Raw genomic sequence first — 14,879 nt, 5'->3', positions numbered from 1 at the left:
ATGGCTGCCTGGCACCCTGCTGTGGGTGGCTGGCCTGGTTCCTTGCTGTGGGTCAGTGGGTGGGTGGCTGGGTGGCACGGTGCACCCTGCTGTGGGTGGCTGGCCTGGCATCCTACTGTGGGTCAGTGGGTGGGTGGCTGGCACGGTGCACCGTGCTGCAGGTGGCTGGCCTGGCTCTCTGTTGTGGGTGGGTGGCTGGCTGACACAGTGCACCCTGCTGCAAGTGGCTGGCCTGGCTCCCTGTTGTGGGTCAGTGGGTGGGTGGCTGGCATGGTGCACTCTGCTGTTGAATGGCTGGCCTGGCTCCCTGCTGTGGGTCAGTGGTTGGGTGGCTGGCACGGTGCACCCTGCTGTGTTTGAGAGGGGGATTGACAGAGAGGGATGGGCTGACAGAGAGGGGGGTGGACAGAGGGGGGCTGACAGAGGGACGGGCGGACAAAGTGGATGGCTGACAGAGGAGGGGGGCTGACAGAGGAGGGGGCTGACAGAGAGAGGAGGCTGAGAGAGAGGGGGGTTGACAGAGAGGGGTGGGCTGAAAGAGAGGGGGCTGACAGAGGGGAGGTGGGCTGACAGAGAGGGGTGGGCTGACAGAGGGGGTGAGGGGATAGATATGAGGGACATTAGAAAACACACAGCGCGCCAGGCAGAGAGGCGGGACTCCGGCAGCAAGTGATCGCGGTCACCCACAAACCAGCCCCGTCTGGCCGCATCCACACGTGACCAGCTCCGCCGAGCCAATAGCAGAGCGCTCGCGTGGACTACAAGTCCCAGAATGCCACAACGTGCGTCCGCACATGACCTCTTATGGCCAATTACAGGGCACTTGTGTGGACTACAAGTCCCAGAATACCACAGCATGCAGCCGCCGGCTTACGCGGCCGTGCCCCTGGCCGACTTATTCAGAGAAAAAAGAACGGCAGTGGGCGACCGCCGGCCGTTTTGCATATAAGTTGGGATGGCCTGGGGGGAAATTGGCAGCCTGCTCCTGGATATGAACCACATGGGTAAATACATAAGGGGTCCATATAGTTAACTTGGTGTTGAGTTATTCATTTTAAGGTCATCACAGAGGACAAGGGGGCACTCTTTACATCTGGAGGAAAAGAGATTTAATCTCCAAATACGGAAAGGCTTCTTTACAGATTGCTTTAAAAAGGCCTGGATTCTTTCCTAAATGTAAATAGTATAACTGGGCACTGACATTTATAGGTAAAGTTGATCCAGGGTGTCACGGAACGTCCCACATTCCGCTTGCAGCCTCTGTCCCGGCTAGGTCTGTCACACAGGGAATATGTGATTGCCTCTTGGGGGATCGCGGAGGAATTATTTCCGCTGCTGGAGCAAATTGGATCATGCTTTGCTGGGTTTTTTTTTTCTTTCCTCTGGATCAACTGTGGGTATAGGATTGTATAAAACATTTTTTTTCCCTTTTAATGGACTGGATAGACTTTTCAACCAGACTAACTATGTAACTATATGTAACTCTATAAGGACACAGTGGCTGTATGGACACATCAATGTGTCCTAATTTGACGGATCCACAGGGTTTGGGGCCTCTTATTGTGAGATCAGTCGGTGGGTGAGTGGCTGCTGTGTTTGACAGGGAGGGGGATTGACAGAGAGGGTTGGGCTGACAGAGAGGGGGGTGGACAGAGGGGGGCTGTCTATCTATCTTTACATTTCAGATAGTCTTTATTTATTACAGGTACTTATATAGCACCAACAATTTACACAGCACTTTACATATATATTGTACATTTACATCAGTCACCGACTTCAAGGAGCTTGCAATCTAAGGTCCCTAACTCACATTCATACATACACATACTAGAGCCAATTTAGACAGTAACCAATTAACCTACCAGCATGACTTTGGAGTGTGAGAGGATTTGATTAAATAATCAAATTCTGTCAAGCGGGCGAGGCCATACACTGACCTAAATTCAGCCAGTCCCTGCTGGATCACTTAAATCCAATTAAAGTCCAATTAAATTTCATGATCAAATTGTGCACTCTCAGAGAAAATATATATTTTGAAATTGTGTGGTTTTACTTCTAGAGTCCAATATGCCATGTGATAGATTCATTCTGGAAAAACAATGCCACTTTAACTAAAGCCCTTCTTATCCATGTGTTCATTGTTATAACTTGTTTTTACTTTTTTGTTTACACACTTTAGATTTAAATCAGTTTCTGTAATCTGTATGAGAATATGTTTCATATATTGCATTTCTTTTCTAGATAATAATGAATGTACACAGCCCAGTGTATGTGGTTCTAAAGGAGAATGCCAAAATTCAGCTGGCAGCTTCACTTGTCAGTGCCAAAGAGGATTTTCCTTGGATTCAACGGGCTTAAACTGTGATGGTATGTTCGCAATAAGGGTACCTTAGCCTTACTTAGTCATACCCTATCTTGTCCTGTCCTGCCTCACCCTCTACCCTACTTTGGCTTCCTCTTCTTCCTTAGCCATGCCTACCTTTCTTTCTTGTTAATAAGGCTACGGGTAAATAAACTAATACGAAACTGGGATAGTATACCAAACATAAATGTGAGCTAGATGCAGCCTTGAGATAAATGAGTGACATTATTCCCTTTATTGTCCCTTATTTGCACAGATGTTGATGAATGTGATGGAAATCATAGGTGCCAACATGGATGCCAAAATATTGTTGGTAGCTATCGATGTAGCTGCCCACAGGGTTATGTTCAACACTACCAATGGAACCAGTGTGTTGGTAAGAAAACAGCATATACGAATTTGTGACTGTTGTACATGCAATTTATAAAGTGCTTGATTAACCAGTTATAGTGATACAATTACATTATTATTGAGAAATGATGTAGTAAAAAGCTTTGCTACATACTGTACAGTACAACTAGTGCACATTTTCTTATAAAATTGTCTATTTAATCTACCAAAAGTCATATACCATATTGATTGATAGACAGATACATATCTCATAGTATGGACATAAGGATAATTTATTTCAGAATGCCTGTCTCAGATCATTTATGCATTGAAATTTATAAGCTCACATGAGCATTCAAAGCATCAGAAGCTGTCAATTCCAAGGTCCCATTTTATCTGCAAACCAAATGAAGATTTTAATGTTAGTGGACTTCATGGGTCACCCAGCGCTAGACAATAGTTTACTAAACCCAGGTTTTTGAAGAAAACTTTAGTGCTAGACACATTAGAAGGACTGCCTTTAAATAGCTAGCTGCCCTAGGCATTATTAACATTGCTCTGCTTTTATTATGCAATTTATTTTAGTAAAAACTAAGCCTATTGGGGGAATCATGCTGTCTGCTTTATATCCACAACTACTTTTGAACCATAGAGACCGACAAACAAGAGAAATGAGAGATGGTTTCGTGTTTCCTGAACTATTGTTAATCTTCTAGACAGTATCCTGGGATCCAATTCACCTACAGTTCTCTTGCTGATTTTTCAACACATGTCCATAGTGGACAAAAGAGGAAATTAGAATAAGAAAAAAAAAAATCTATTTTTTTTTTAGGCTGGGTACTGCTTTTCTTTTTTGGCTTTTACAGTAAATACAACCTTGGGCAGTAGCCTAACCACCATGTGCAGAAAATCACTAACTATATAAAGTTTGTGTTTTTGCCAAATCTTTCAGTGTCCACACTAATGTCACAGTGTTAAGTTTAGTGAATGATTTCATTATTACATTTCTTGAATAATGTATCCCCTCTGTCCTGGCACAGAGCAGTGCAGAAAGCTCCTAGTTCCATACAGCTTTGTACTATGAAGTAAGCCTTTTAAGCATTTGACACTTCTGATATGTCCCTCACCCCCACCCCCTTCGGCATCAGTAGCTTCATCCTTTGATGCCCACATCACTACTGTGTCCCGTAGGAACCTGGGGGTTGGAAAATGAAAGCACAGTTTGTTGTGGTGGACACAAGTATTCTAATCTTTATGAAGAGTGAATCAGCAAAGAAGTTTACAGTGGCTGCAGTGCTTGAATGGAGTGATGGTAGGAAACACAGGCTGTCAGAGTGTTGATTATAAAAGCTCTTCTATTGCAGGGACATTTTATTCTGTTTTTTTGCACCGTAAGGCTAAGTTCACACTGACATTGAAAGCAGGTATTTGAGGGATGTTTTTAAGGCTCCTCATCAAACGCTTCTAAACTGCGCATATGGCATTTGGGGAGTATTTTTAAAGTGTCATTTATAACTGTAAAATGCCAGTCTAACACCCATACTAAAGCACATTAAAGGAGTTGTAAAGGCAGAAGGTTTTTTATCTTAATGCATTCTATGCATTAAGACAAAAAACCTTATGTGTGTAGCAGCCACCCCAACACTCCCCTAATTACTTACCTGAGCCCCTTCTCTCTCCAGCAATGTCCACGAATGTCTAAGCCACCCGGGACACTACTCCTGATTGGCTGAGACACAGCAGCGGTGCCATTGGCTCCCACGGCTGTCAATCAAAGTCAGTCAGCCATTCAGAGGAGAGAGGGGCGGGGCCAGGTCGGGTTCTGTGTCTGAATGGACACACCGAGCTGTGACTCAGCTCCAGTGCCCCCATAGTAAGCTGCTGACTGTGGGGGCATTCTATAGGAGGGAAGGACCAGGAGCAGCAAAGAGGGACCCGAGAAGAGGAGGATCCGGGCTGCTCTGTGCAAAACCAACTGCACAGAGGAGGTAAGTATAACATGTTTGTTATTTTTTTTTTTTTTAAACGAGACTTTACAATCACTTTAATGACAGTCTAACGCCTACTGTATACTAAAGTGCATTAACGCAAGTCTAATGCCTATACTAAAGCACATTAACACTATAGGAGCATTTGTTAAGAGTTAGAAATTTAGTTATGTGTGAACAAACAGGAAAGAAAACAAAGGATTTGTAAAGTAAATGCCTATCTACGCCATGCTCATGTTTTTGAAATACTGGCCAGTGATGCTTTTTTATTACTTTATGGACAACTTTGACCTGGGTCATTGGTGATCAACACCAGACCCAGTTTTCCGTATTCAGTGTGAACACAAACCACATCATACACTGAAGCTTTAAAATGAAGATTCTCATAAATGTCCTCCTCATATTTTTTTTCTCACAGATGAAAATGAGTGTACCACACAAAACACATGTGGTTCTGCTTCATGTTACAACACACTTGGCAGCTTCAAATGTGCTTGTCCACCTGGATTTGCTTTTGACCAGTTTTCAGCTTCCTGTCAGGATGTGAATGAATGTACATCAAAGAATCCTTGTAATTATGGCTGCTCCAACACTGATGGAGGCTACGTCTGTGGATGCCCCACTGGATACTACCGAGCCGGCCAAGGGTAAGGGCTTATGCAATGGCTTATGGCTCCAGAAATGTTCTAATTTCACCTCAGCCTTAGAAACAGTGAATCTAGGCAATCCTAGTCAGATTATATTTCGCCTGATCCACTACAGTATTTTCATTGTTTATGATTGTTTTGCTTGGCGAATATCCGTGATTGTTAACTAACAGAAGCAACAGCAGCATACATTAAAAAAACCTGCTTATTTCCAATAGACAAATATTTACTGGCAAAAAAATAGAATCCTCTTGCTCAGAGTAGTGAAAGCAGATGTGCTTGGAGACAGAAGTCTATAAATAGAGAGAATTGTGACATAGAGGATAAGTGCCTAATGAGCAGCTGTAAAGTGGTAGGATTATATTTACCGCTCTATAAAAATTGTGGGTTTTATGATATTATAACATACATTTAAAATGGACCATCAGAATAAAGTAAAATTCAATGTATTTTAATTAAAGCTTTCATTAAAAATACCTCCCTTGCTAGGTAGCTCTTTTTATTATAGCTAAATTAAGGTAATATATAGTATCAAACAATGCTGCACTAACTCTGCACTATCTTCAAATAATATAAAGTTCCAAAATGCTGCAGCTCCCCAATTAATTCTAAAATGATCCCTATAAAATATTTAAACCAGTATGTACTGTATATATAAACCAGTATAAACCAGTGCAACAATCCCATATCTTAGTTCCAATTAACGTGAATTAAGCATAAACAAAACTTGTAACCTCAACACAGCCTTAATTATCACCATTGTAGTATTATATTCACCACTGTGTCAAAATGTCCATAGACAAATTATTTTTTCTTCAGACTTCCAAATATGTAAAACTTCAGACACCAAAAAGTGTCCCCCACCTGTGTTAATTGTAACTTGTCATTAATTTTAAATGAAAACAATGGTATTTTTCAAATTAATGTAATATTACAAGTATGTGTAATATCAGATATCTGTTGTACTTGTAAAGTAAACTAAATATAGCATTTCACTCCAAAATCAAATTACATGGAATAAATATATTTATGCATGTTTATGCATGTAATAGTGCAATGTAAAAATAAATTATTATTATTATTTTTGCAGGCATTGTGTGTCCAGCATTGGATTCAACAGAGGCCAGTATCTATCTGCTGCTATAGATGAAAGTGAAGAGAATGCTCTATCCCCAGAAGCATGCTATGAATGTAAGATCAATGGCTACCCAAAGAAATCTGGAAGGTCCAAGAGAAGTTCTAATGATACACAACCTCTAATGGTAAGATATTCGTCTAATACCTACTGTCACAAATGTTCTTTTGGTATACATTTTTAGCTTCACTGGGGTTTTTATTTCCCAGTATTTAGAAATGTTTTGCAGTGATCTGCAGGTTATAAATACAATATAATCTGCAGGGATAAAATCTGAAAATAACACAGAGCCTTTGCTCTAATGTGACAAGGTGATCAAGTAATGTAAAGTAATGCTACAAATCCAGGCACACTAGTGTGGAGATACTATTTGTGACTCAGCCTATTGCTATTAGCTAAAAGGGATATCTAGGCTGGGGCCGCAACCATAGTTTGCAATGGGTCCAATTAAAGTAAAATGTATTTAAAAATTAAAGTATAACTAAAGAGAATACTTTTTTTTTTAGTTTTGGATAGAGTGAAGATGGATTAGAACACCTGTCAGTTTTTAATGCTGTCTGTGCCCCATTAGGAAGATTCGCCCTTTCTGTTTGTTCTGTTTACCATTATCATTGAAAAGTGAAAGCAAAAGAAATTACCCAAATTTTGGGTTGCCCCCAGAAAAGTAGTAGAGGGGAAATCTTCCAATGGGGACATTAGTTCTGGTAAACTGGGGGTCACCAAGGAATTCCCTTGATTTACAGAGATTTCCTTTCGCTTCCTGTTTGGTTTTGGGCCAGGAAGTGAAGGGAAATCTCCCCAATGGAGCACAGATGACTGAAATAAAATATCTTTCAGGGGTTTTAACCCTCCCTTACTTTACCCAAAATGAAAAAAAAAATGTTGCCTATAGTCCTACTTTAAAGTCAATGCCTCTTTAGGTATGACACCTAGTTATACTGTTTGCACATTTCTTGCCCAATTATAATATTATAATTTGCTTACACAGGATGAAAAGATAAGTCTGAAGAGTCTGGATATAGAGGAACCATTGAAGATTAAGATAAACATCTCTGAACTCAATACAAAGAACCACATCCTGGAAATTGTTCCGGCAATCCAAGCCCTTACCAACCACGTACGCTATGTTATATCTCAAGGCAATAACACCATCTTCCGTATAAACCAAAGGGATGGACTTAGTTACCTCCATGCAACTCATAAGAATATACAGCCAGGAACTTACACACTGGGTATAATCAGCATCCCTCTGTATAAGAAAAGTGACTTCACTAAACTGGAAGAGAAACACGAAGACAACTACCTCCTAGGGGAGCTGGGGGAGACTCTCAAAATGAGACTACAGTTAGACATCTCTTAAACTAAAGAGCACATTCAAACTCAGAGCAGAACAACCACATTTGGTCCTTTATTTATCCAACTGAGCATGTGTTCATATTGAAATCTTTAAGGAGGAAGTGACTGATTTTAATGGACCACTCTCTTTTTTTGTCTCACCCCTGCACAGTGACTGTTTCAGGAAAAAATAACGTAGAAGTGGTAATGTTTTATATTTCTTTTTGTTTTATGAAAATGCCAGCTTTGGTTATAGTAATTTAAATATATTGTAGCCTCAAATAATGAAAGTGCACAGCTGTAAAGAAATTATATATACAGATAAATCCCAAGTCATTGTGTTAGTTCTTTATCTAATAATTGTTTTTACAAACCATTCGCATTGATAAATTCATTTGTATACTAATACATAACTCTCCATAAAATGTGTTAATAGCTACATCAACTTTAGTACAGCAGTTTGTTTATTTTATTGCACTAGCACTGAGTTGCATGCAGGCAGCCTACATAAATCAATAAATACACATTAGCTGTATGGACTTACTGTATTGACCAGCACAGCGGTTACACTACTCTTCCTGAAGCAGACCCTGTACATCCTGGTCCATGTACCTGTCCCTGCCTACCAGTCAAACTCAGCTGTGCAGTTGAGTCCATAAAGCTGATGCATATCTTTTGACTTATATAGGTTGCCTGCATGCAGCTTAATACTAGTACAAGTAAGATAAACCAACTGCTCTGCACACTGTACAGGGCTGAGCCTCCATGTGAATGAGCCTTTAACCTTCTACAACTGTAATGGTCTCTGTCTGAAATTAAGACCACTATATGAGTTTTGTACATAAGTAGTGGTTCACATAGTGTAGTTTAATCCAATAAAGGACAAACCAACATTTGTGAATGCTGATTAGACATAGAAATTTTACAAACATGCTGACAATTGTTTCAAAGCAGGCTAAATAAAAGAGTAACAACCAAATGTAGCCCAATGTAATATAATTTAAATATTTATAACTTTTAAAGTTTGACACAGCATAGCTTAAAGTGTATGTATAGCCAAAACTTTTTTTTTAGTTTTGAGTAAAGCAGGTTAAATTGGAACTCCAGGCACAGACATATTTACAAATTCCTAAATGTAAAAAAGTTACCACTGGACAGATGTGTTAATTGTACAGATTGTTTCTATTTATTGTGCAATTAATTAAATTACATATGCTGGACACTACACCTAGCCCTGTACTTCTGGGAAGAGATCATGACATTTATCTGCCCCTACTTTCCCCTTGTCCATTCACAGAATTCCTTTGATTATGGGAACCATTCAGAGAATACCATTTGTTCTGTGAATGAACAAGGGGAGAGGAGGGACGAAGGACATGATCACTTCCCCATGTGACAGCTTACATAGCCACAGCGCCAGAAGTACAGTGCTAGCTCAGCAGGTTTGTAACATTTTACAAACATAAAACTCCTATTTCTTCTTTGAAGGTTTGTAAAATGTTACAAACCTGCTGATCTAGCACTGTACTTCTGGTGCTGTGGCTATGTAAGCTGTAGCTATGTAACAACAGGTAATGGGAGGATGTCTCTCCAAAGTGAACATAATTTCCATCTTAGAAAGGTAGTACAAGAATATGTATCTCTTTTGGAGCATTTCCTCACACTTCTTGCTTTGTTGACAGCTCAAAAACTTGAATTTCTTCTCACTCTCTGCCTTGGTGACAGTGGTCATTAGGACAAATAGAGTGGTAACCCCCCCCCCCCCCCGAGGAGACAGCAATAAAGACTTCACAAAAGGGTCTAACCTTTCCATACTTTATCCAAAACTAAAATAAAAATGTCTTTACATACACTTTAATATAGGAGTGCTTATACCTATTTACACTGGGAATGAGTGTCAGTATAGTATTTTAGGACCTCAAATGTCAGCTTCCCATTGTCTTGGGGCAAAACAGAAACATAGTAAATAAAAAAATCTGAATATCGCAAATGCACACAGTTTTTCCACAAATGGCTTAACATATTTTTAAGTCCATTCATTTACAGTGGAACCCTTCTTTGCATCCCAACTCAAAGATTGTGTACTTAGGGCTCAACATGATTTTAAGCCCATCCATTAATTTTACAAAAACATTATGAAACCAATAGCCTGGTATTGAAACATGTAACACAGAAGGCATTGCTAAAATATAATGCATATATTAATAATGATGCTTGATATGAAACACATCAATGAAATATTTAAAGCACAGTAACTTGGGATATATTGTATATATTTATTTAGAAACAGCTTTGAAACTTAACCAAAAAGGTTAATTATCATTGCAAATTATTGTTATAAGCTATCTGAGTATTTCTATAAAATCTGGCTCGGATTTCTGTAACATAAATTTAAGAAATGTATTAAGGTAAAAAAAGATGCCTGGGTAAACCCTAATTGGTTTATTTGAAGTATTATACCCAACCAATCAAAACTAAGTATGGCTTTATCATCTACCACATTCATCAATATTTGTTTTGCAGTTTGTAAGTATTTGGAGGTATTTTGCTATAGTGCCCAGTAAACTGTAAATGTGTATTTATTTGCTACAGTAATATATGACATGCATTATGAAAATTAATTTAAATGAGCATAGAGCCTTGTTTGTTTGTTATTTTACTTTGTGGTAATTGAGCCATTTTGTTTTATTCATTTGTGAATAGATAAGCTCTGAACTGCTGCGGTTCTTTTAAATTCAGACAAATTCATTTTTAATGGGAATACATAAGTCAAGTTGTGTTCACATTTAAAGACCCTATATAGTCTGAACAAAAGTAACAAAAACATGCCATGAGCAATGTCAAAGAGAGCTAAGAGCTACATGTAGCTCACGAGCTGCTGGCTGGGGACCACTGCTGTTGACTGATTCTATTTTTTCATTTTGCCCTTTCAACTATTTGATAGAGATGTTTTCCGATCAGTTGGAAGAGTTCAGGTGCTCATTTAATGGAAGTTCATAACATCAAACACTGGACCTTTTCATTAGCTTTATAATAGATAATTGACGTGAATTATGCTTTTCATCTGCTGTAGCAAAATACCGTGAATGCTTCATGTTTTCTGTGGCATACCATTTTTCAAAGTACTGTAATTTTCTCCCATGTGCCTTGTAATATACTATTGAAAATGGTGCTTTGTAAATGATTTACTGTAGGCAGCTCCATTATCAGGTTATGCTTCATAACCATCCAGAAAGTCACTAAATAGTGTAATCACTATTGGCTGTAATATTTGACATAGACAGTAAATCATATCTTCCAACAGTTTTAAAATTGAGACATTGTATAGCCCCATCTTGATCTGCCCATACACTTTCCATACACAATTACTTGGGATAAACCATACCCCTCAATACACCCCGCCTTTACAACATGTGTCTGTTATTTTGGTTACTTATCATAAGCCTAGATCACAATTACAAATTTTTCAAATTTACTTGATTCCTAAAAAAGGTGTGCTAAAATTGTTTCCTTACACAATTGGTTCCAAAGAATAGTCTTCCAGAACAAAGTGAAAATGCAGCAAAAATATACCACAGAACCAATTTAGAATACACCAAATATTACTTTAAAGAACAAAAGTCAAATCTTTGTTCAAGTTTAACAAGGGCAAATCTATTGATTTGTTTTTCAATTCCATGTGTACCTGGTTGACATCTGTTTTCTTACAATAAAATATATTTTTGGGGTAAATTTGTATGTTTTTTTATGTATGAACTTCAAACATAATCCTTCTGTATAGCCTAAACATCCTTACATTCTAGCTGAATCGTCAAATCATGGTTTTAATGGTATTGAGTGTTAAACAGAGAGACATAGCCAAGCACAGGTGATTGACACCAAGTTATATCTGCTCTCTTTACTACCTGTCACTAAAGCAATGTCATATGTCATTTGCTGTAAAAGTGTGGTGGTGGTGTTGTGAGGGGGGGGGGGGGGTTGGGGGGTTGAAGTGAGGTGTTTAGGCAATTTGTAGTCATTGTTTAGGTTTTTAGGATGAGATGCGGCTGTAGATCAAACTAGGAAGCCAAATTTCACAGTAACAAAAACAATGGTTTTACGGGGGTAGCTTGTAAGTACGTAGTGTCCAACAAATGGCTTGATAATATAGTATTTTTGCCTGGCAATTCATTATTATTTTTATTATACCAGAATTTTGCATACAAAAGGGTGTGTGATTTGTAGGTTCTCTTCCACACTTAGCAGTTTCATGAATATACCACTGAACAGGCAATTTGCTCTGTTTAGTTTCTGTGTCTGCCAAGCACACTCTTCAAGGAAATAGATCATAATGGATGTTTATACTATAAACACCGTGGAATCATTTACTCATAGGATATTTTCACATACAACTGGTAAATCAGTTTACAATATTTCCTGTAAAGCATATGGAGAACATAGCTAACAGTTATTTGTACATCAGAAAATAAAATCAAGATGTTATCCATTTTAGTCACTGTAAGGGGATGAACAATTTTAAGCAGTGGCTCAAATGACTTCAATATTCTGTTTAAAAAGCAAGTGTTTAAAGAAGTATTTCAGTGTATGTGCACATCTTTCTTTTTCTGATTGTGAGCTATATCAGTACCTGCAATAATGCAAATATATAAACAATAACTGAGAGTAACTATATAATTAAAAGCATAGATGAAGAATCGTTGCAAATTGAATGTAAAATGGCTGCTCTGCTATATGGAATTCCCAGATACAGGAGCTTGTCTAACACAGTCACCACCATGGCTCCTTCTTTCAGGGATCAGAGGATTTGGAGCACATTGGTCATCAGCGGGGATTCTGCTACAAAAGAGGTTGTTATGCAGCACCTCCTCCTAATGCCACATTTTGCACTCCCCCTGGGATGGTGGTAGTAGATTGGCCATTTTACTCTTGTATCAGGGATCTCACCCCACCCAAGTACAACACCTGGGGTTTTAGAGGGGTTAAACATCAACCTTGAAGCAGTTCCATTTCCCTCCCACTGCCAGCACCCCAAGCCTCCTTGTATTCCTTGGCCTTCTGTTGCTTCTGCCTCACATGGATTGAGGCAGTAGCCAAATGTTCCAGCTGGCCCTGAGACAAGAGCAAGTCTTCCCCTTTCTTCTGCTGCTGTTCCTCCAGTGCCCCGTCTATCAGGTAATACAGTGTAGGCTCCAGGACGAACATGAGAGGTATTATATCGCTAATCCTTGCCTCGTTGCAGCTCACTATTTTGGTAATCTCAGTAAAAAGGTGCCAAAACACATCACACATTCTAAATGAGCAATTTCTACAATGAGTGCATCAAGAAATAAAATAAAATAAAAAAAATTCTTTAAAAATGTGCAGATCAAAAATTGAAAGTGAAAAAAGTCCCAGTGCTGAATAGCTAAGTAAAGGCTCTTGACAAAAATGTTAATAAACAATCAAGGAAACATGATTAAAATGTGTATCAAAAAATGGTTATATATGGAGTACAGTGATTGAGATAAAAATGTCCAATCATGACTAAATCGTGATGAGTGATAGAAAAAAATGTATATAATATAATAAGTCCACAAAATGGTAAAGATCCTTTCATGAATCTTCTCAGTGGATGCAACAAATTGAAAACGTGTGGTCAGTGATGAAATGACAGCTGAAATATGTGCTCACAGAGCCCTTACCTTAAAAGGCATGGGTAAATGCCTTAAGAATCATGGTGAGTGGATGATAGTTTGAGACCAGTGGTTTCATCCGGAAGATAGATGACAGATGTGGGGCCGGATCAGGCTCGCATCCGGGTCCGGATGAGCATGTAGAAAAAAGAAGAACAAAAGGGGGCCTCCAATCGTGTAGTACCATAGACCAGAGTTTATTAAATAAAAAAGCTGTACATGGCAATAAAAAGGTAACGCGCAGCCAACAGAACGGCGTATCGCCGTTACCTAGTACATCACTTCTGGTCCGCAACAAAAACAACTGGGTCAAAAGGTGTGAACTTCTGGTTGCGTCTAGTACGTCAGTCCTACGCGTTGCGTCACGTACCTCGTCACTTCCTCAGGAAATCTGATTGGATGGGCAATCAGTTAATTTATACTAGTTGAACAGGAAGTGGTAGAATAGCCATTTTGATGGAGACCAAAGGCTCATAAGTGTGTTTATACGTAGCGGTCAAGTAAAGGATGTGAAAAGCGTTATTCACCATAAAATAAATAAGGTTACTTTAATAAAAAATGTATATAAAAAAATAGTATATAAAATAAAATATAAAAGCAGGGGGCTGGCTCATTAACTAAAAATAGTATCACATCGGGACGGAGTGAAGGGACTCTCTCACTGTTGACATCTTGTGGCAATATAGGTAATTGCGTCTAACTGATGGCACTAGTGTTGAAATCACTGATGACTTGCTGTAGCAGATTATAAAAATAAGTGACAATACATGTCCAAATAGACTGAGTAGATCAGCAAAAGAGATTAATTAAAAGGCCATACAGGGAGGGAAAATTAAAAACGAGCTAAAGTTATAAAATGGTAAGTGTGCCGGAAGTTCAGTAAAAGGTTCACAATAACAGTAAAAATTAATAATCACTAATGAAACAATTTAAATTGAATTCTATATTTAACCCATTAGGGATAAGTGTATTCATTCTATAGATCCATTGAGATTCTTTCTGACTAATACTCCTAACTTTATGATCGCCCCTCCAAGATTTGTGGTATCTATCTATACCCCAGAAGGTCATTTCAGCTGGATTGCTATTATGGACTGCGGCCAAGTGCCTCAATACATTGTGCTTTTGAAAAGCTTTCATGATGTTTTGGACATGTTCTTTAATTCTGACTTTCAATGCTCTTTTTGTTCTTCCTACATATTGTAGTTTACAGGAACATTGTAGAACGTACACCACCCCTTCTGTGTGGCAACTAATGAAATCTTTAATTGGATATGTATGTCCTGTGCTAGTTGCCAAAAATTCATTCTTTTTTCCTTGAAATTTTTTGAATGTTGACATGCAAAACAGTATTTGCATGGAAAGAAACCTTTTCCATTAAAAAAAGAAAAATGGGGTCTTGTGGGAGGG

At 38.8% G+C, this 14,879-nt stretch overlaps 1 protein-coding gene across 1 annotated transcript in view; it reads left to right on the top strand.

Moving 5' to 3' along the window:
* FBN2 (fibrillin 2) overlaps positions 1 to 11,529 on the top strand; it is a 320,766-nt gene extending 309,237 nt beyond the window's left edge. The window contains exons 61-65 of the mRNA XM_073625060.1: positions 2,242 to 2,367; positions 2,619 to 2,738; positions 5,099 to 5,327; positions 6,418 to 6,589; positions 7,451 to 11,529. Of these exons, the coding sequence (XP_073481161.1) occupies positions 2,242 to 2,367; positions 2,619 to 2,738; positions 5,099 to 5,327; positions 6,418 to 6,589; positions 7,451 to 7,822 (1,019 nt within the window). The 3' untranslated portion in view covers positions 7,823 to 11,529. The remainder of the gene's footprint in view (positions 1 to 2,241; positions 2,368 to 2,618; positions 2,739 to 5,098; positions 5,328 to 6,417; positions 6,590 to 7,450) is intronic.
* Positions 11,530 to 14,879: the final 3,350 nt, after the last annotated feature.

Source organism: Aquarana catesbeiana, linkage group LG01, assembly GCF_042186555.1.
Source record: "Aquarana catesbeiana isolate 2022-GZ linkage group LG01, ASM4218655v1, whole genome shotgun sequence".
Classification (NCBI taxonomy): Eukaryota; Metazoa; Chordata; class Amphibia; order Anura; family Ranidae; genus Aquarana; species Aquarana catesbeiana.
Note: the sequence above shows the minus strand (reverse complement) of the source record. Positions and strands in the feature narration are given on the sequence as shown.